The 19,732-nt window shown below is 37.3% G+C and overlaps 1 protein-coding gene across 4 annotated transcripts in view; it reads left to right on the top strand.

The window, feature by feature from the left end:
* The window catches only part of WDR35 (WD repeat domain 35), a 46,833-nt gene extending 27,791 nt beyond the window's left edge, over positions 1 to 19,042 (top strand). For all 4 annotated transcript variants that reach the window (XM_039338550.1, XM_039338549.1, XM_039338552.1 and 1 more), the window contains 13 exons: positions 463 to 572; positions 905 to 1,115; positions 1,858 to 1,938; positions 2,039 to 2,175; positions 6,923 to 7,126; positions 8,045 to 8,191; positions 8,633 to 8,765; positions 9,680 to 9,790; positions 12,153 to 12,317; positions 13,202 to 13,342; positions 15,029 to 15,185; positions 15,631 to 15,871; positions 17,745 to 19,042. In XM_039338550.1, coding sequence (XP_039194484.1) covers positions 463 to 572; positions 905 to 1,115; positions 1,858 to 1,938; positions 2,039 to 2,175; positions 6,923 to 7,126; positions 8,045 to 8,191; positions 8,633 to 8,765; positions 9,680 to 9,790; positions 12,153 to 12,317; positions 13,202 to 13,342; positions 15,029 to 15,185; positions 15,631 to 15,871; positions 17,745 to 17,898 — 1,992 coding nt within the window. In that variant the 3' untranslated portion in view covers positions 17,899 to 19,042. The remainder of the gene's footprint in view (positions 1 to 462; positions 573 to 904; positions 1,116 to 1,857; positions 1,939 to 2,038; positions 2,176 to 6,922; positions 7,127 to 8,044; positions 8,192 to 8,632; positions 8,766 to 9,679; positions 9,791 to 12,152; positions 12,318 to 13,201; positions 13,343 to 15,028; positions 15,186 to 15,630; positions 15,872 to 17,744) is intronic.
* The last annotated feature ends 690 nt before the right edge of the window (positions 19,043 to 19,732 follow it).

Raw genomic sequence — 19,732 nt, 5'->3', positions numbered from 1 at the left:
ATACAGAATTAGAGCTATGCATTATTTGTATATAGAGAAATTGATAGAGAAAACGTAGAAGAGAAACACAGTGACCCAGTTCAGGGAACTAACTTAAGTTTTATAAGAGAAAATCTGCACAACCATTTTGCATTTTGTAGTTTAAGAACCTGACTTATACCAAATGTAATAACTATATTTTTTAATTAAAATAGCCTTTATAATATTATGGATTTTGAAGAGAGGAATGATAGATGCGCAGGCAAAAGATCTCCCGTGTCAGTTTGTTAGGCTGACATGCTTGCCAGAATCCACCAATTGTTCATTTAGCCAGTTACTAATTTAATCAGAATATTAATACAGAAGCCTTTCCGAAGTGCAGCAAAAGTTTATTAAATGACATGATATACTACATGCCTTACTAAGTGCCTCTAATGAGGAAACGTTTTGCTTCATAGTGCCTTGCTATTTATTTTTGCCTAGGGAAGAGAATCGGGCACTATTCAGAGTTACAGGCTGCCCAATGTTGGTTTAATTCGAAAATATCTCCTAAACTACCGGCCCTATCAAATGTCCTTGAATTGCAAGTCAAGGTAAGAAAAGAAAGGTTTGTTATTAAAACGATTCTCAATTTTTTATTTACAGTTCTTATAAATTGATTAAAGGATCTTGAAGGATTGTAGATAATGTACTATACTAAAAACAAGATTATAAAACAGGTAAAGAACAACTCTGATGGGAATGACAGGTTTTGTTTAAACAAATATTCCCAGTCTCTATATTTGTATTACAGAACAAAGTTCAGTGTAAAATTCTTTTCATTTTTTGCTGAAGATGTATCCAGAGAAAATGTTCGTTTTTAATCTAATACTGAAATATTAATCAAAAGTATTTTTTTTCTACTCTGCCTTTGTTATGTTTGTAGTCGTCTTGCTATCATAGACATGTTAGGAATGCTGGTTTTCTTTGACTTGGATACACGAGTAACAGATGGTTCAGGATGCCAAGGAGTTGGTGAACAACTCAAACTGGAACGCAGAGATGTTTGGGATATGAAATGGGCCAAAGATAATCCAGATTTGTTTGCCATGATGGAGAAAACAAGAATGTATGTGTTTAGAAACCTGGATCCTGAGGTAGAGTAATTAACAATAATGGAAAAATATTAATTTAATTATGATCACGATCATCATATTTGAATTTGAATTCAAATGGGGACCCAAAAAGAAAATAAGTGAAGTTCATTTAAATGGGCTAAAAGTTCAGTGAAATAATCATTTTCAAGGAATTGTTCTTTTGATTTTTGCCACTGCCACCCCTTTCTTGCCCCTCTACCTGACCATTTATAAAGTGATAAATGAATTAAACATTCATTTGTTGGACATAAGAGTACTGAACAATAGCAACATTTGGTATAGCATTGTGTAACTTTCAAGATAGGTGTATCATTTAGAAGGTCATAAGTAAAGTATAAAGGTGATTTCTCTGTTTGATTTTACCCTAACCATGTGGTAAGAAAGAATTAACTTGTCTTCACATCTTTTGGCTATTACCAATTGAATACCTTCCAATTGCCTGAATTGTCTTTAAAGTCATCTTTGATTACCCTTCAGAACAATTACAGTCATATCTGTTTTAACTTTTTATTCTCATAGATCTCCCTTAGTCATTGATTTAAAAGTAAAAAGTTTCAAATATTTGGGGGAGGGGAGTTGTACACAAGGTGTTCAACCCCTTGAGCACTCTAATTGCAGGTGTAGAAACTATAGTAGCCTGGATAAAAATCTTCTAAGCAGGATTCAAAGAGACTTTGTGTAGCACTTCCAAAATGCATTTAAGTTTTTTTTTAAACCATTAATTACCTTTATGTATTCTAAGGAGCCCATTCAAACGTCTGGATATATTTGCAACTTTGAAGATTTAGAAATCAAATCTGTCTTATTGGATGAAATATTAAAGGTAAGTAAAAAAAATTCTTTTAGTCGAAGAAATTGCCATGTGCGGGAAGAAAATAGCTTGATTGGAAATGAATAAGAGATTTTTTTTTCTATTTGAATAGAATCCTGAACACCCTAATAAGGACTGCATAATACATTTTGATATTAGATCGCTACGAGATGCTCAGGCAATTGTTAAAGAGGCAGGGATTGCAGAATCTTCCCAGTTCATTGAAGAAAATTCACATCCAAGACTTTGGTAAAAAATTTATTTCCATTTTATTTCCTACAGCTTTTATGTGTTATCAGTATAATGATTCATAATAGTAGTTATGTAGTAATTCCTATTACATTCTTATAATAAGCATTACTAGCAGAGAATATTAGACATAGAGAAATTATGGAAAAATTTGGAGGGCTATTTATTCCTCCTAAACTATGGATAGTTATTCTATAATGACTATCCATTATTCTCTAATTGGCAGGCAGAGGTTTTTTTCCCCCCAGTAACTTAAATTATCCCACTTAAAAAGAAAAAGAGAATAAACAAAAGAAAGGGTACAATGTGCAGAGGTGAAAATTGTACACTAGAAAATTTCTGAGACTTCTTACAGTTTTGTGATTTTGAAGGATCAATTCAATCGAACTATATATGCTTTGGAAATAAGTTTGGAAGAATTACACACACAATATATTTAGGTACTTATTGCAGCATGCCACTCTTTTTTTCAAATTTGACAGTTAGCTTTTGCATCCCCAGAGGTAGAGCTCAACTAAAAAAGTTTGAAATACTAAAGTGAAGCTTTTCATGGAATACTGTGATTGCCATCGCTAAGCAACAGCACACCAGGAATGCCCTGGCCATTAAGCGAGGCAACTTCCTGCCAGCTTCCCACAATCAAGGCAGTGGGGAAGCCGGCAGCAAGATGCAAACCCCACCCGTTGCTGGGTGAGGGAGGGAGCAAGGGGGTACATGAGAAGGTCAGGGAGAGTGGATAGGGGTATGGTGCAGAAGCATGGTTTGGGGACGATGTGCAAGGGTACGGGGGAGTGTCAGGCTCTGTGTGCAAGGGCCTCAGTGCCTCTTGGATTTTCAGCCCGAGAACCAAGAGGCTTCTGAAGCTTCTCCATAACAAAAACCTCCCTTTTTACAACCCTGTAATCCCTTAATTCAGGGTACAGTCAGGGCGACTGGATGGAGCTGAGTGTTACTAGCCAGATGCCCTTCCTGATGCCATGCAGTGTTTGCAGCAGATATTTTTTCTTTGCACCCTAGAAGAAAAAAATTCTGCTGCTACCTAGGATTGAACTCAATCTTCCAAGTTGGAGGTGAATGTCTTCATCAGTAGGTCATCATGCCACTTGCTTCTGAAGCCTCTCCATCTGGGACTGAAAATCCTCCAGGGCTGAAAATCCTTCTTGATTGGACTTCCGGTGGATCTGCGCGCGCGATGGCGGCTACTTTGTAGCCGTCCTCCTGGGTAAGTGTTTGAATCGCTATGAACAGCGGACATCAGCTGTTCAGCGGTTCAAAAACCCCCTCCCGGGCAAAGGGGGGGGGTAGAGAGGTGTCTGAATAGTGGTAGAGCCTCTTATGCACCCCCAAAGTTTTTTTTGGGGGGGTGAAAAGAGTGCTCCCACGGAGTTCAGACTGTCTCCGCTTCCCAGCTGCTTTTGTCCCTGGGGACAAAACAAGCCACTGCAACCACCTCCGCGATTAAAGTTAACTGGTGAGTTTTTTTTAGAAGCGGACAGAGCTGAGTAGAGGATTTAGGTTTTGCTTTCTTTGATTTTATTTGGATTTTAAGTTCAAAGATTTATTTTTACTTTTATATTCCCTCTTTTTATTTTTTTTCCTTTGTTGAAAGGGAAAGTAAAATGGCGATCGGCAAGCCTTTCGGTGTTTTTTTTTCGGAAGGTAGAATGGCGACCGGCAGGCTTTTGGGGGTTTCTTTTTTCCCTTTCCCTTTTCCTTTTTTTTGTTTTTTTTAATGATTGGAATGGAGTGTTAGTATTATTATTTTTGTACTTTTTTGGTTTGTTTTTTGTATTTTTTGTATTTTTAAAAAAATGGAATGGATTTTTTCTATTTAATTATTCTTTTTTCTTTCTCTCTTTTCTTTTTTTTGAACTCCCTTTTTTATTATAATGATCTCCTCTTGAAGGATTTTTTTTTTATTTTATGGCGTTAACTTCTTTTTTTCCTTTGTTTAATTTTTGCAATTTCTAAGAAGGAGTAAAGATTTTTTTAAGATGGCTCCAAAGCGTCCAGTAATCCCTACAGCTTCTAAAGTGGCTTCTTCTTCAGTGCCATCATCAGCGCAACAACCTAAATTAATAGCCTCATCTTCTTCTTTGCCACAGTCAACAATGGTGAAGGATTTGCAAGATATGATGGGAGATGTTATACTTCAAATTAGGGGAGAAATGAAAGAGATTCTAGAGGAAAACAATAAGACTTTGAGGCAAGAGATACTTTTGGCTTTGAAAGGAGTTGCCTCTGTTCTTGAAAAGTTGAATTCTCGCGTAGAAGAAGTAGTAGAAAAAGTGGAATTGATGAAGGAAAAATTTGAAAGTATGGAAAAAGAGATGAAAAATTTTCAAGATGAGATTCTTATGCTTCAATATAAACAAATGGAATATGCTTTAAGAATCAGAGGTTTGGGTGAGTCTGTGCAAGGAGATCTGAGAGAGATGGTTGCAAAGGACTTTGCTGTGATTTTGAATAGAGAAAAAGAGGAAATACTTAGTGAAATTGAACAGACATTTAGAGTTAACTCTGTGGTGGCAGAGCAAAAGAATTTGCCAAGAGATGTGGTAATTTACTTTGGGAAAAGATCCCTGCGCAATGAAATTATACAAGCTTTTTATAAGAAGAGGTTTCAAATTGCTTCACAAAATGTTATAATTTTAAAGGAGATCCCATCTAAAATTTTAAGAAGAAGAAAGGAGTTTGCTTTTTTAGCAGACGAACTTAAAAAGAGACAAATTTTGTTTAGATGGGATGTTCCGACTGGAATGGTGGTGAATTACCTGGGGATACGTTATAGTCTTAATACTGTTTCTAAAGCAAAAGACTTTTATACTTTGGTCCTGGGGGTATGCTCATCGCCACCTATCACGTTTAAAGCTTTGGAAGATAAAAAGGCAGAATTGCAATCTGAAGTGCTTACACTTATGAAAATTGGGAAACTTCAGCTTGAGGGGCCTCAACAAGTAGAGATGGAGGAGCAGAAGACAACCGGTGTAATATATAATTGTAAAGAAAAGGATCAACAGAAGAAGGTCAAGGAAGTTTCACAAGTATTGGTTCCTGAATCTGCGGGAGAAGTAGGATTTATAAACTTTTTGGAGCAACCTTTAAGGGCAGAATTGCAGTGTGAAGAGCCTATATTAATTAAAAATGGGAAATTTCAGTTTGAGGGGCCTCAACAAGTCGAGATGAAAGAGCAGAGGACAACTTGTGCAACATATAAACGTAAAGAGAAAGACCAACAGAAGAAGGAGGTTAAGGAAGCCTCACAAGTATTGGTTCCTGAGTTTGTGGGAGAACCAGGACTTACAAATTTTTTGGAGCTACCTTTAAGGGCAGATTTTAAAGTACTTCTTTCGAGATTTATGGACAAGAGAGACTGATAAGGATTGTGTTTACAGTGGATGGAACTGGCTATTGGAGAGAAGATTATGGAGATCGAATGAAAATTTTAGATAAGAAGTTTAAGTTTAAGTACTTAGTTTAAGTATTTAGAAGACTATTGAGATTGCGGGAGAATTAAGATTTACAAACTTTTTGGAATTACCTTTAAGAAGTTTATGGGTTAGAGAAGGAATGTGTTTACTGTGGAGGAATTTGTTATTGGTAAAGATTTAAACAGGTATAAGGGAATTTTAATGTTTTAAGTTATGTTTATGGGATCTACTATTATTATTATTTTTAAGAGAAGCTAATTTGTTTAATTAAACGTATTTAGATTTGTTTAGGATTTATATGTTTTTTAAGTTTTTTCTTTTCTTGATAGGAGAGAAGATTATGGAGATTGAATGAAAATTTTAGATAAGAAGTTTAAATATAAGTATTTAGTTTAACTATTCAAAAGAGTATCCAGTCTTAATGGTATAATGAATGTTTATATGCTTATTTTTGTGCTCTAGAGTAAAGAAAGAGGGAGATTAGATCTTATATTGTAGGTATGGATATTTAAAGAAAGTAATGTTTAAATTTGTGTTTTGGGGATTCTATATAGAATGATGGATAATAATATAAGTACAATACTAGAAAATGTTTAAAGTATATTATAATGTGTGTTTAATATTTGCAACTATTATGTTTTAGAGAAGATAATTTGTTTAATTTAAGGTATTTAGATTTGTTTAGGATTTATATGTGTTTTAAGTTTTTTTCTATTTTTTATTTTCCTTGAAAATTTTAATTAAGCCTGTACTCAGCTCTGGGAAGATTGAGGGAGGGTATGGGAGGTTTGGGGAAGATGGGGGAGGGTATGGGAGGGTGGGGGTTTTGGGAAGGGATTTGTTTTGTAAAATTTAAAAACTTTCAATAAAAAAAAAATCCTTCTTGATTTTCAGCAACTCTTGATTCAGCTGGCTGAAATCCCTGATGCCAAACTCTTCCCGGATTTCAGCACAGAGCTTTTTCAGCTAGCCCCTAAAGACAGGAGGGATCTTTTTACAAAGTGGCACTGGCTTGTGATCTTCCCTGTCAGCTTCCCTATTGACTTTCTGGGGAAGCCAGCAGAGAAGATTGCAAATGATGATCACAGGACATTTGGCAACTAGTTGTAAGTGTGACTGCATTACCAAGTGCCCAGATCTTAATCACATGACAGTGGGGGCATTGTAAAGACCGTAACATTGGGGACTGGCTCATAAGTCTCAACACCATCATAATTCTGAACAGTTGCTAAACAAATGTTCATAAGTCAAGGACTATCTGTATTCCTAATAAAGAGGATATCTATATAGATATAAAATATGTGTACTTTATACAGGCGTCTACTGGCTGAAACAGCTCTCCAAAAACTTGATCTTCACACTGCTGAGCAAGCTTTTGTACGTTATAAAAATTATCAGGGTATTAAGTTTGTAAAACGCCTTCACAATCTCCAGAGCGAAGCACTTAGGCAAGCTGAAGTGGCGGTTTATTTTGGAAAATTTGAAGAAGCTGAAAGAATGTACTTGGACATGGATAGAAGGTAATTGCCCTAGATAAATTCAGTTAAGAGTACAAAATCTCAAGTATATAATAGCATTTGATGGTGGGAAGACATGTTTTTGAACTGATTAATTTAAAAATGTTAGTGTATACATAAATTACATTTCCCAAACTGGACTCCTTAGAAAGACTAATAAGAACATGAAGCATGAAGAAGGATTGCAGAAAGGTCAAGCTAGCCAATTTCAATTTGCAGCATTCATTTTTTTTTTTTTTTGCTTGACATAAAGTTGTTTTCAGAGGTGTCCAGAGATGTCTGAATAACAGAAGCAGCTTCATGTTGTTTCTCCCTTCAGGCTGTGCTCCTTTTGTACATCTGTGTGACATCTTGACTCATGTACAGAACAGGTGGAGTTGTGGTACAACAACATAAACACTGCCTTTGTCATTTGTCGCCTCCCCCCCCTTGATTATCAGCTTTGTTATTTAAAACTGAATATTTTCTGTAGCTTTGACATAGCTTTACAAAATTTCAGAGCATTTCTGAAATCCACTAATTTCTAAGACTTCTGTTATATAAAACAGACCATGTTATTGCAAACGATGCCAAAGCCAAAGAGATGAGATCTTGAGTCTCCATTGAGATGAGATTTGAATCAATAATATTTGCTACCCTTTCCCACCCCACCCCCCATTCAGTCATATCTGATTCTTGGAGACTGCCTAGAGACAAGTCGGTGCAGTTTTCTTGGCAAGGTTTTTCAGAAGTCACTTGCCCTTGCCTCCTTCCTAGGGCTGAGAGAAAGTGGCTGGCCCAAGGTCACCCAAGGAGCTTTGTGCCTAAGGCGGGATTAGAGATCACGATCTCCCAGTTTCTAGTCTGATGCCTTGACCACTAAGATAAACATGAAATAGCACTGTTTCTGCTGCTAAAGTTACATATTTGTCACATTTACAGAGATCTTGCGGTTGACCTACGAATGAAACTAGGCAATGGGTTTCGAGTAGTGCAGCTGTTGCAAACAGGCTCAGGCCACGGAGATGACAGCCTCCTTGAACAAGCGCACAATGAAATTGGAGAGTACTTTGCAGACAGACAGAAATGGTATGCGGTTGTAACCACTTGCGATTGCGGCTTACTTAGATGGAGCATGTTTGCATTTTGCAGTGCAAAGGATGAAACTGGAATAGTGCATGTGTTCCTTTGACTGCGATTTTAATTAAATACATTATTTGCAGGAAAATAGAGAAATATTCTTTGGGGAAATTGAAGTACAAAATGACCCTAGTGCAACATCTGTTAAAATTCTGTTCAAGCACTGACAATACAGAATTATAAATAACCGGACATTTTTTTCAGAAACCATGCCTTTGCTTGATTATACCCTGAGTGTTCCTTACACATTTAACAATATTCACAGATCATCAGCCACCTCTCTCTCTGTCTCTCTCTCTCTCTCTCTCTCTCTCTCTCTCTCTCTCTCTCTCTCTCTCTCTCTCTCTCTCTCTCTCTCTCTCTCTCTCTCTTTGTTTTTCACCATTGTAGGGCGAATGCAGTTCCCTATTTTGTACAAGGCAGAAACCATGAACGTTTGGCTGAATGTTATTATATGCTGGAAGACTATCAAGCACTAGAAAATTTGGCTAACTCGCTTCCAGAAAATAACAAGTTACTTCCAGTGAGTATAAAAAGAGCTGCTTCTTGGGATTAGTTACTATAAGCTGCTTATCTTGGATGATATTAAGCCCTGGTGGCGCAGTGGTTAGAATGCAGCATTGCAGGCTGACTCTGCCCACAGCCAGGAGTTGAATCCTGACCTGCTCAAGATTGACTCAGCCTTCAGTCCTTCCAAGGTCGGTAAAATGAGGACCCAGATTGCTGGGGGCAATATGCTGACTCTGTAAACTGCTTAGAGAGGGCTGTAAAGCACTGTGAAGCGGTATATAAGTCTAAGTGCTATTGCTAATTTCTGGGAAACTTGTTTCTCGTTACATATGCTTATGATTGTATTCTCTATTTTATTGATTTGGGCAAGTTTTTTTATCTGAAAAAATAAATCCTTGATTCTACTGAGGGTAACATACTGAAGACATAAAAGGAAAGTTTAAAAATCAGGCTGTTTCTCGTGTTGAAAGGAAAATCTGGTAAAAAATATAATGCCATATAATAAATGATATTTCTTATCGTATATGACCTTTAGGACAGAATAACCTCAGCCATACTCTTAACACATTTTTAAGACTAAATACCCAAAAGGGCTGTGATTGTGAAATGGTCGTCTGTACATAGCAAAGCAAAAGCAGTATAGCATAGTTTACATTTCAAATTTCTAAAACTTGATATGTTTATGTTAACTTGATATATTTCTATAGATATATCAACAATATAAACAATAAAACACTGGAAAAGATGGTAGTAATAATTACCCTGATTAATCTGGGTTACGACTATCTCATATTTTGTATTTCTTGCGTGCCAAGTGAGGTTCTTTGCCAGCACGTGGCCACAGTCAATTTGTTAGAAATTAAGGAGTTTTGATATTGTATGCTGCTACTATTCTAGAATGTAATAATACCTTTCCATACCTTTTAGGACATAAGCCATAAGTTTGTTACTGTGGGGATGTGTGAACAAGCTGTAGCTGCCTTTCTGAAATGTAACAGACCAAAGGATGCAGTAGATGTCTGTGTTAATCTCAACCAGGTAAAAATATAAGCATAATATAGGAGACATTATTTGAGGGGAGCTTGTTCATATTAATGGAATGGCTGATTTCAATATAACTTCCCTTGCAGCTTCAGCTGGCAACTAAGAGATTGAATATATAACAAATATATCTACCTAGGGATTTATGTGTCCTCAAGTTCTGTGTCTTTAATGGCCAATTCAGAAATTACATAAGAAATGTATAATCAGATCTCCTGCTGTCTAAAAAGAGGTAGCATGATTGGGGAACACAGTTTTCATCAGGGACCAGTTTGAAAAACTTGATTTTTTTCCCACGGGCCAATCCCCAAATATCAAATACACACTCCAGCTATTTTTCAGGGGACTACACAGATTCTCAGACAATTAACATAGGGGGGAAATTAATTCTCTTCTTCCATGGTTCCATTCAAAAGCTCTTGCACAACTAATTTTAGAAACATAAAGGAGGTCCAATTTAGGTATCTCTTGTCTGGTTTGGCTACTTGTTTAAAATATGTTGTTGGGGAGAAAGAAAAGATACTGCAGCTAAACTATGGGAAGGTAATCCAGGGATCATATGCAACTTCCTGCCTCCATCCCATTTGCAGCCTCAAGTACACTCGCTGAGTCAGTGGGAACAAAATAGTTAATCAACCCATTGTTGTGGAGGTTGGAAGAATATAAAGGAAAAAGCACCCATTTTGCTGTCTAAATAACCCCAAACTTAGGCTCCCCCCCCATTTGATGTGGAATGCTAAAGGAGAAAGTGTTTAAAGAACCAATTTCACCTCTTAAAAACACTCATCTCCCTAAACGATAAAGCAGCTGAAATTTAATGATTGTATCAACCATGTCCCTGCTTCCCTGTGTGACAAAATTATTACCTTCAAAAGTAGGTACTACAGCAAGTATTAGACTGGTAGATGAATAGACAAATACCAAAAAAAAAATGGAGATTTCAGCTAGAGCTGGAATTACTTTGTTAGTTAGCAAAGAGATTAATGCAGTAGCAACACAAATATATATTGGTTCTCATGGGCATTTTATTATTATTAAATTTCTTCAAGCAACTCATTGCTCTCCTTTTGAGAATATCCATTACTTCATCCAACCATAGATTTGTTGGTTTTTCATTTCCTTTCAACTCATTCTCCTCTCTGTATATTTATTCTGCAATTCAATCTTCATTCATTCTCTGTATATGTCTCTAGACCACCTTAATGTATTTCTTTTGTACTGGTCACTCACACACATACATACAATGCACACTCTCTTTCACTCTGGGTCTATTTTCCTTAAGTTTATTACACCCACTATTCTCTTCTTGTTTTATTACACACAAATGTGATGCACCGCACATTCACTGCTTTCATCTTGCCGTTATGTCTTTCCTAGCTTACCAAATTCCGATTTTCATATAAAAAATACAGACAAACAGGCTATTATAGGCAACCTTTCCCCCTCCTTCTGATAAACATCCTTTCTGCCAGCATTTAGTAAATATTCTGCTAAGGTACACAAATTAATTCAAATATAGGTGATCCTTGGGTTATGTCCATTCTCTCAGCGACTGTTCAAAATTACGATGGTGCTGAACTAGGGGGATTTACTAGTCCTCAAAGCTCTGGTTGTCGCAGCATCCCTGCAGCACGTGACTGAGAACTGAGTGTCAATTTCCACCATTCCCTGCCAACTTCCCACGAGCAAATTCAGTGGTGAAGCCAGGAGGAAGACGGAAGTTATGGTCATGTGTAATCCTTACCTAATGATAACAACTGGAACGGCAAAACTGCCATCACTAAACAACAGTCATGTGGCGTTGTGCTTTATGACCAGTTTACTTAGCAATTCCAGTCCCAAGTGCTGTTGTAAGCCGGGGACTACCTATCCTCTATTTTCGCTATTGATAATTTTGATAATTGTTCACGCCATTTTCCTGTCAGACTAAAAGTTAATTTTCAGATCCATATTCTTTGTTGCATCTAGCATTTGACTAACAACATGGCATCATTTGCATTCAATATGTACATTCCTGTCCCTGACAAATATATCTTTAATATCATCATTATCATTTTTTAATATTTATACATAAATACATTTAACCACTGAAGAAACATCACACGTACTTGTCTTATTTTCTGCTCTAGGTTGAAACATTAATTAATTTAATTTAGGCCTACTTTCCCATAACTGTGGCAACTGTTCCACAAGATTACAGTCCCAATACATCCCTACAAAATGAAATGTACCCATGTCCTAGTACTGTAATCTTAAAGTCCCCTCGATTATTTTCTCTGATAAAGAGAGCACATTTATTTAAGACTTTGTTCCTAAATTTGGATTTGCATTGATTCATGGCTGTTGCTTTTTCTTCCAGTGGAGTAAAGCAGTTGAACTAGCCAAGGAACACAATATGAAAGAGATTGGTTCTCTTCTAGCTAGATATGCGTCTCAGTTATTGGAAAAGAATAAACCTCTTGATGCTGTTGAACTATATCGTAAAGCCAATTATTTCTTTGATGCTGCGAAACTTATGTTCAAGGTACTGTTGTTAAAGGATATCTGGAAAAAAGAGAGAGATGGTGTAAAGAATGATGTTCCAAAAATATCTGATGGAATAGATTCTTCTCTTTCTGCTGCAGAAGATTTAGGACATGTTTTGGTGGATACAAAAGCCTACTGGTGTAATACTGGCATACAGTAGCTCGATGCTAACTATTTAAGAAGCTGACAGTTTTTATTCCTGGTAGATTTTTCACTTTGCCCATTGATGGTTCTATTACTAGGAATAAATATACATATTTCTCTTGTCGTACTATATATTTTATCTATTAGAGCCTTTATATGCTTAAAGGAGATTTGGAGCACATAATCGGCTTTTATCTGTTTGTTCAGCAATAGTTGTATCGTATTGAATTAGAAGCTACTTTTACAGTTTGTTTTTTCCTATATTTTTCTGAGACTCCAGGCCAGGAGCATGAAGACTAACCACATGTGGGGTTTTGATATGCACTTTTGGGGATGAAGGCTTATGAAGATATATTTAATGTTGTATGCCTGTGATATGAAACTTGATTAAATTTACTTTTCACACCCAAATTAGCATTTAGTTCTTAACTAAAAAAAAAAGGAGAGATGTTCTCACTCCCTTCAAAGAGATCCATCTTATGCTCAGTTTTCCATTCTGCAACCGTGTTTCTTATGGGTTATATTCAACTTAATAAGAATGCAAAAAAGACTCTTATTAAGAAATCCTTCACTTTCAGGCAAGAGAGAAAATTATTAAGGGGAAAACAGCTTGGAGTATTGTCAGTTTTTTACAGATGTCTGAGTAGAATATAAATCTATTTGATGTGCAAAACACTTTTACTGCTTTAGTTTTGTAATTAGAAAATAAAGCTAATTTGTAATGTTTGCCTTTTAAAGATTGCAGATGAAGAAGCTAAAAAGAAGACCAAACCTTTACGGGTTAAAAAGCTATATGTCATGTCGGCTTTACTTGTTGAACAATACCATGAACAAATAAAAAATTCGCAGAGAGGAAAGGTCAAAGGAAAGACTTCAGAGGTAAAGTTTCAGACGGTTTCATCATTTCCAGTGTGACTGCAAGGAATACCTATCAAGATGGAGTTGTGAAGTGTTTCCATAATGCTCACATTCCAGCTCATATTTCCTATCAATGTTATCCCAAAATATTTAGAACACCCTTTGGGAAATGGTTTTACAAATGTATCCAGTCAAAGTTATATGTTAAAATAGGATATATACCTCACCATAGGCATTTTGGAGTGAGAGGTTAGTTGATGTGGTTCCGGCTAATCAAACATTCCAAAGAACTTCCAGGCATTTATTTTCCTAAAAGTCTTTTATTGTTACAAAATGAGCTGAGGTGGCGCAGCAGTTAGAGTGCAGTACTGCAGGCCACTTTAGCTGACTGTGTTCAGCAGGTCAGCGGTTCAAATCTCACCGGCTCAAGGTTGACTCAGCCTTCCATCCTTCCGGGGTGGGTAAAATGAGGACCCAGATTGTTGGGGGCAATGTAAATATATATATATATATACATTGCTTACTGGTGTACACCGCTTAGAGAATGCTTGTACTTAAAGCGGTATATAAGTCACATAAATAAATAAATAAATAAATAAATAAATAAATAAATAAATAAATAAATAAAATGTCGGCACAGGCACAAAGGAGGGATGGTAGGATCTAAGTTCTCTTCCTCTGAGCAATTTTCCGGGCTTTACCCCCAATGCCCCTTCTGCTCTTTATTAACCCCATAGTTACCAGACAATTCTGCATATTGTCAAAAGCAAGAATATACAATATTTGCAGCGTTGACATTAGTATCTGCAAGGTGGTGGACACAGCATTATGGACCATGTCCTGCCCCTTTTTGTGCATGCTTGTGACAACTGATGCACAGTCAAAACACTTATTCCATATTCACCATCTTTCAGAAGCCAATGCTGCTCCTCACACAGTTTTCCTTCGTTTACGTCTTCCATAGAACAAAGGAAAATCACAGAATTTCCTTTAAGAAAAATTCTAATTAGTAGGAGGAAAACCTTGGGTAAAGCAGCTTCTTGGTCCCTGTTATTGATATTTGATTGTATACAATGTGGCCTCCCCCTTCTGAAATGAATAAGTTCTGTGCATCGGACCATTATCCAAGAGCCGTGGTACTCAGTGGTTGGAATGCAGTACTGCAGGCTAATTCTGCTGACTGCCAGCTACCAGCAGTTTGGCAGTTCGAGTCTCACCGGCTCAAGGTTGACTCAGCCTTCCATCCTTCCGAGGTCAGTAAAATGAGGACCCAGATAGTTGGGGGCAATACGCTGACTCTGTAGAACTGCTTAGAGAGGGCTGTAAAGCAGTATGAAACAATATATAAGTCTAAGTCAGGGGTTCTCAACCTTGGCAATTTTAAGACTTGTGGACTTCAACTCCCAGAATTCCTCAGCCAGCAAGTTGAAGTCCACAAGTCTTAAAGTTGCCAAAGTTGAGAACCCCTGGTCTAAGTGCTATTGCTAAATATGTTTGGTTTTTATGATGAACGTGCAATTCAAGAAATAAAGATGGACTTACTTCCCTTTAAAAGCTTTTCCTGTTTATAGTTCACTGCTGTACAACTTAACATTGTTACGTATCATGAAGTGCATTATTGCAATGCATGAAATGCATACTAACTTAATGTAAATAATAGGCATGCTGTCACTTGTTTATTTTCTTTGATTACATCTTTTATCCCAGGCTACTTCAGCCCTAGCTGGCTTGCTAGAGGAAGATGTTCTTTCCACAGACAGTCGCCTGATCGATAACGCTTGGCGGGGAGCTGAGGCTTACCATTTTTTCATACTTGCCCAAAGGCAGCTGTATGAAGGTTATGTGGATACGGCAATGAAAACAGGTACGATGCTGCCTTTTTTTTTCACTTTGGATTCATGGGGCAATTTTTCCATTACATATCCAGTCCTTAAGCAAATGTTTTCAATGTTCCTATTATATTCTGTATATCTGAGGAAACGCTTTCCTCAAAAGAACCCTCGCTGAAATCACTAAAGATCTAAAACTCTTAGCCTGAATCATTTATGATTATTGACTACTTAAGTAGTCAACTATTGTATTCCAGATATTGAACATATTTCTTCCAGTTTGGGGATTTAGTATAAATCTTCTCTTGTATGTAGATCTTTCCTGTTGTGTGCATTAAGCCACTTCATACTGTGGATCACAACAATTGGGTGTCAGCCAATGATTTCAATACATTAACGTAACAGTACTCATGTAACAAAACTGCTTATTTAATTTAACAGATGGATATGTTCTGAATCTATTGCTTTCTACATTAACAGCTCTTCACTTGAGGGATTACGAAGACGTTATTCCTGCAGTAGAAATCTATTCCCTGTTGGCTCTTTGTGCATGTGCTAACAGAGCATTCGGTACCTGTTCAAAAGCTTTTGTTAAACTGGAATCTTTAGAAAATCTTAGTCCAGACCAGAAGCAGCAATATGAAGAACTTGCCCTGCAAATATTCACAAAACACTATCCTAAAGATAGCAAAAAGTCAGAATTGGATGGCCTTCTCGAAGAGTAAGCATGGTGTTCTTGTAATTACATTACAATATCCTGGGTTTGGTGGGAAACAGTGGTTCAGCAGGAAAAAAGCATGGTACGTGGTACATATTCTCTTTTACCCTGCAATTTTGCCTGTTCCCAAAGTCTAGTTGGATTAAGGGGGGGAAAAATGGGAGAAGGAGAAAAGAAGATTCTCCCTTTGCAAAGACCTTCTTATACAATGTTGAGAATTTTTCTTTATACAAGTTGGTCCTCCTTTAGCGACCATTCACAGTTATGACAGGGATGAAAAAGTAACTTTGCAACCCAGTCCTTGCATTTACAACCTTCGCAGCTCCTTCTCTGTCTTATCCTGTTGATCCACTCGCTGTTTTAACCTCCCCCTGTTCGTCCCTCCGGGCTCCATTGCTTCCGAACTTTCTGCATGCCTGGCCCTGCGTGTGCACAGCCACGTCCTATCTTTCTGCTTCATGCGTCCATGCTCAACCGAACCACCTGTTGCCTCAGTTCCACCTTCCCCCCTTTTTGCTGATCCTATCTTTCCTGGTGTCATTGTCCCTGATACACCCTCCATTCCTACCCCTCTACATATTTTGGGTCGTACGGTTGGGTCCGGCATGCCAGATGCCTTCCCATTCCTATTCCCCCCCCCCAGTTGGTATTGATCTAAACGTTCGTCGAGCTTTCCACCATCTATCCCTACTGGCCCTATTTCTTCTGATTTCCCTATGCGCATCCTATTGCCCCACCTCGTCTGTCCATGGTCAGCTAAGCTGCCTGCTGACTCCCTCCCAGATTCCCTCTCTCTCATCCTTATTGCCCCTATCCTTCCTAGCGTCGTCGTCATTGATGTGTCTCTAACCCGACCCTCGTGATCGTTCTGGGTTGTGCGCTCGAGCCTAGCACCATCGATAATTCTCCATTGTTACTCTCCCCCCTTTTTTATCTCATCCATCCATTCGTTGTTCTGGTCTTATGCTATCTATCCCTACTGGCCCTGTTCCCTCCGAATCCCTTTTTTGCCTAGCCATGTGATAATTGCCTTCACCAGTTCTGCCCCTGTGAGCGCCATCCGCATCATCGCTTGCTCCTCATATGCTTTTAATGCCTGGTATGCCGGGCGCAATTCTATATGTCGGTTAACTGAACCCGCATTCGAGAGCCAGGCCTCCTTCAATAGGCGTCCTCCTTTGGAGGTATCCTGGGTAATGGCTTCTGCCCCCTTGAAGTCAAACGAGTGCCCATTGTTGACCATATGTGTCCATATTTGGGAGTACTGCTCCTGCCTTTTGACGGCCAGTTTGTGTTCGTGTATTCTGGTTGGTTTTTATCTGTTTGGCTGTCTCTCCCATGTAGTTACAACGGCAATCCTTGCAGTGTACTCTGTAGACAACCGATGCTTTTTCCTCCTCCAAAATTTTAGCTTTTGTCCCACATTTATATAGCCTGCTAATTTCCCCCAAAACATCCAATCAAAAATGCTATATATGTATATTCAACGTTGTCTAATTTGGAAAATTAACATTAATTGTTGGTTCATTATTTAATGCTTAACAATAGATAAGCATATGATACAGCTTTTCTAAACCCAAAAAATTATTTCCTGGAAATATTTGTCACATATATAAATTGGAATCCCTCTCATAATATAAATTGATCTAGAAATAATACTCATTTGAGAGCCTTCATCTTACCTGCACATTGCATTTTTAATTTTAAAAATAATTCTATTGCTGTGCAAGTTTCTTTTTTTAAATCAGTTTGATCTGTTGTATATTGTTGAAATGTTTGTAACCCGCGCTTGTAATCTTAAATTTGAATGAATGACTAATGTAGTTGTATAACCTTGGCATATTGTGATACTATTTTTCTTCCTTACATTTTTTAGGGGAGAAGGAAAGCTTCCCACATGTGTTGCTACAGGAAGGCCCATCACAGAATATCAGTTTTGGATGTGCAATATATGCAAGCACTGTGTCCAAGCTCAAGAAATCAGCAACTATAACTTCTGCCCACTCTGCCACAGTTCAGTGGCCTATTAAATTTTGAGGTGAAAGCAACCCTCTGTGTCCTTTAATTGGGGGTACTTGATATAAACAAATATTTGCTTTCTTGATTTATTCTTTGCAGAGCTTTGCAATATTTCTTTGCGCGAGCATTATATTCTGTAAGTGAAGTAGAGCATTTTCGGAAAAGATTGTGGGAAAAACAGGGCTGAAGTTTTGTGGGAACGAACTACCGTTAATAGTCTTGGCAACAGTCATGGTCACTTTTGCACTGACGTTCACAGTAATATGTGTACAAAATAAATACAGGCATGCCACTTTTTCAGCTCTTCGCTGAAAAGATATCACAGTTTAGTCTACAATTTTGAAATATGGGTACGTGACCCAAATAACATGCGTGGGTTGGTTAGTGCTACACTTGAAGCACTATCAAAATATTACAGTCTCTTTGATCAGCTGTTTGGGCATTGATGGCAGAAATCCAAGCCTTCTGAAATAGCTTAGATTTTACATGCAGGGTTCTCGGTCAAATTCAAGGCATAACCTCTTCTGGGAAAAGTCTGGGAGAGAACTATAACAAGAGGAAATGCTTGATTCAGAATATTCAAAGCCTGTTAGCCTTTTTGCTCCCTTTTTCCTACTCTGACCCTTCCTTCAGCACTTTGCTTTTTCATAACATTATCTCCAAAAGCAGCAAAGAATTGTGCAACATTAACTACTGAAGTAAAACAGCATAGCTAACAGTAATTTTGTATAAAAGCTGAGACTAAATTCTTGATCAGTTGAATGTTTAATAGAAACACATTTCCTACATGGAAAAGATGATCCATTTGTACATAACCACTTGCTCCAGAATTTTGTTTATGTTTGTTGCTTTATATGAAAAAAGAATTGTTTATTTTTAAAGCAATATTTATATAACCTACCTTTCTTTTTTGTAATAATACAGTATTATATTTTTCCATGAAGAAACAACTGTAACTGTAGAAAACTAAATGATAAAATGCATCAATCAAAATAAAAAGTGGTATGGACAAATGCATGCTTTATTACATAAAATATCATTCCATATCGCCCTGGAAATAATTTATTTAATAATTAAAATAATTTCCAGATATATTCTGAATTTCCTATTCTGTTTGTATGTATTGTTTGAGTTCATTTTTCAATAAATTAAACATAAAAACCTGTTGTGTTTCTGTTTACACAATGAATGTATTAATGGAAAATAGGAATTCCTGTGTATGCCTTCCATTATTTCTCTTATATGTAAATTATATCAGATTACATATTATTGAGCAATACATAACTACTGAAAATTACTATTAAAACTTTCAGTGGTTATGTTTTAAATTGCTATATAATTACTGTTCAGGCCCAACTCTCTAACAGTCTGTAGCAGTCCTATATTTCTACATTAATAACGTTAGCGTTAGTTTGGGGTAGAAACTTTGTGGAAATACATAGGTGCCTATACTGGACACATGGTAAGAATAACCTCCTGATCATGGGGACAGAAATAACTCAAAGCTTGGGAATTTCTTTTAATGAAAACCCAAAAGAAATCAATTTAGCTACTGTGCATTAATGATGAACTTTTAAGATGTGCAAGATCGTTAGAAGCTGAATGGAAAGCTTTAGAGCAGTGGTTCTCAACCTGTGGGTCGGGACCCCATTTGGTGTCGAATGACCATTTCACGGGGGTCGCCAAACAAGGCTGTCCGCCATTTCCCCCCCTTTTCTTTGGCCACGCCCCTGGCACCCGGTGATGTATAAGTGGTTGGGGGTCACCACAACATGGGGAACTGTATTATGGGGTCGCGGCATTAGAAAGGTTGAGAACCACTGCTTTAGAACCTAAAATGGGATT

This window comes from Crotalus tigris, unplaced genomic scaffold, assembly GCF_016545835.1.
Source record: "Crotalus tigris isolate CLP2741 ecotype Arizona unplaced genomic scaffold, ASM1654583v1 scf7180000017704.940997, whole genome shotgun sequence".
Classification (NCBI taxonomy): domain Eukaryota; kingdom Metazoa; phylum Chordata; class Lepidosauria; order Squamata; family Viperidae; genus Crotalus; species Crotalus tigris.
The sequence above is the reverse complement of the archived record's forward strand: the minus strand, read 5'-3'. Positions and strand labels throughout refer to the sequence as shown.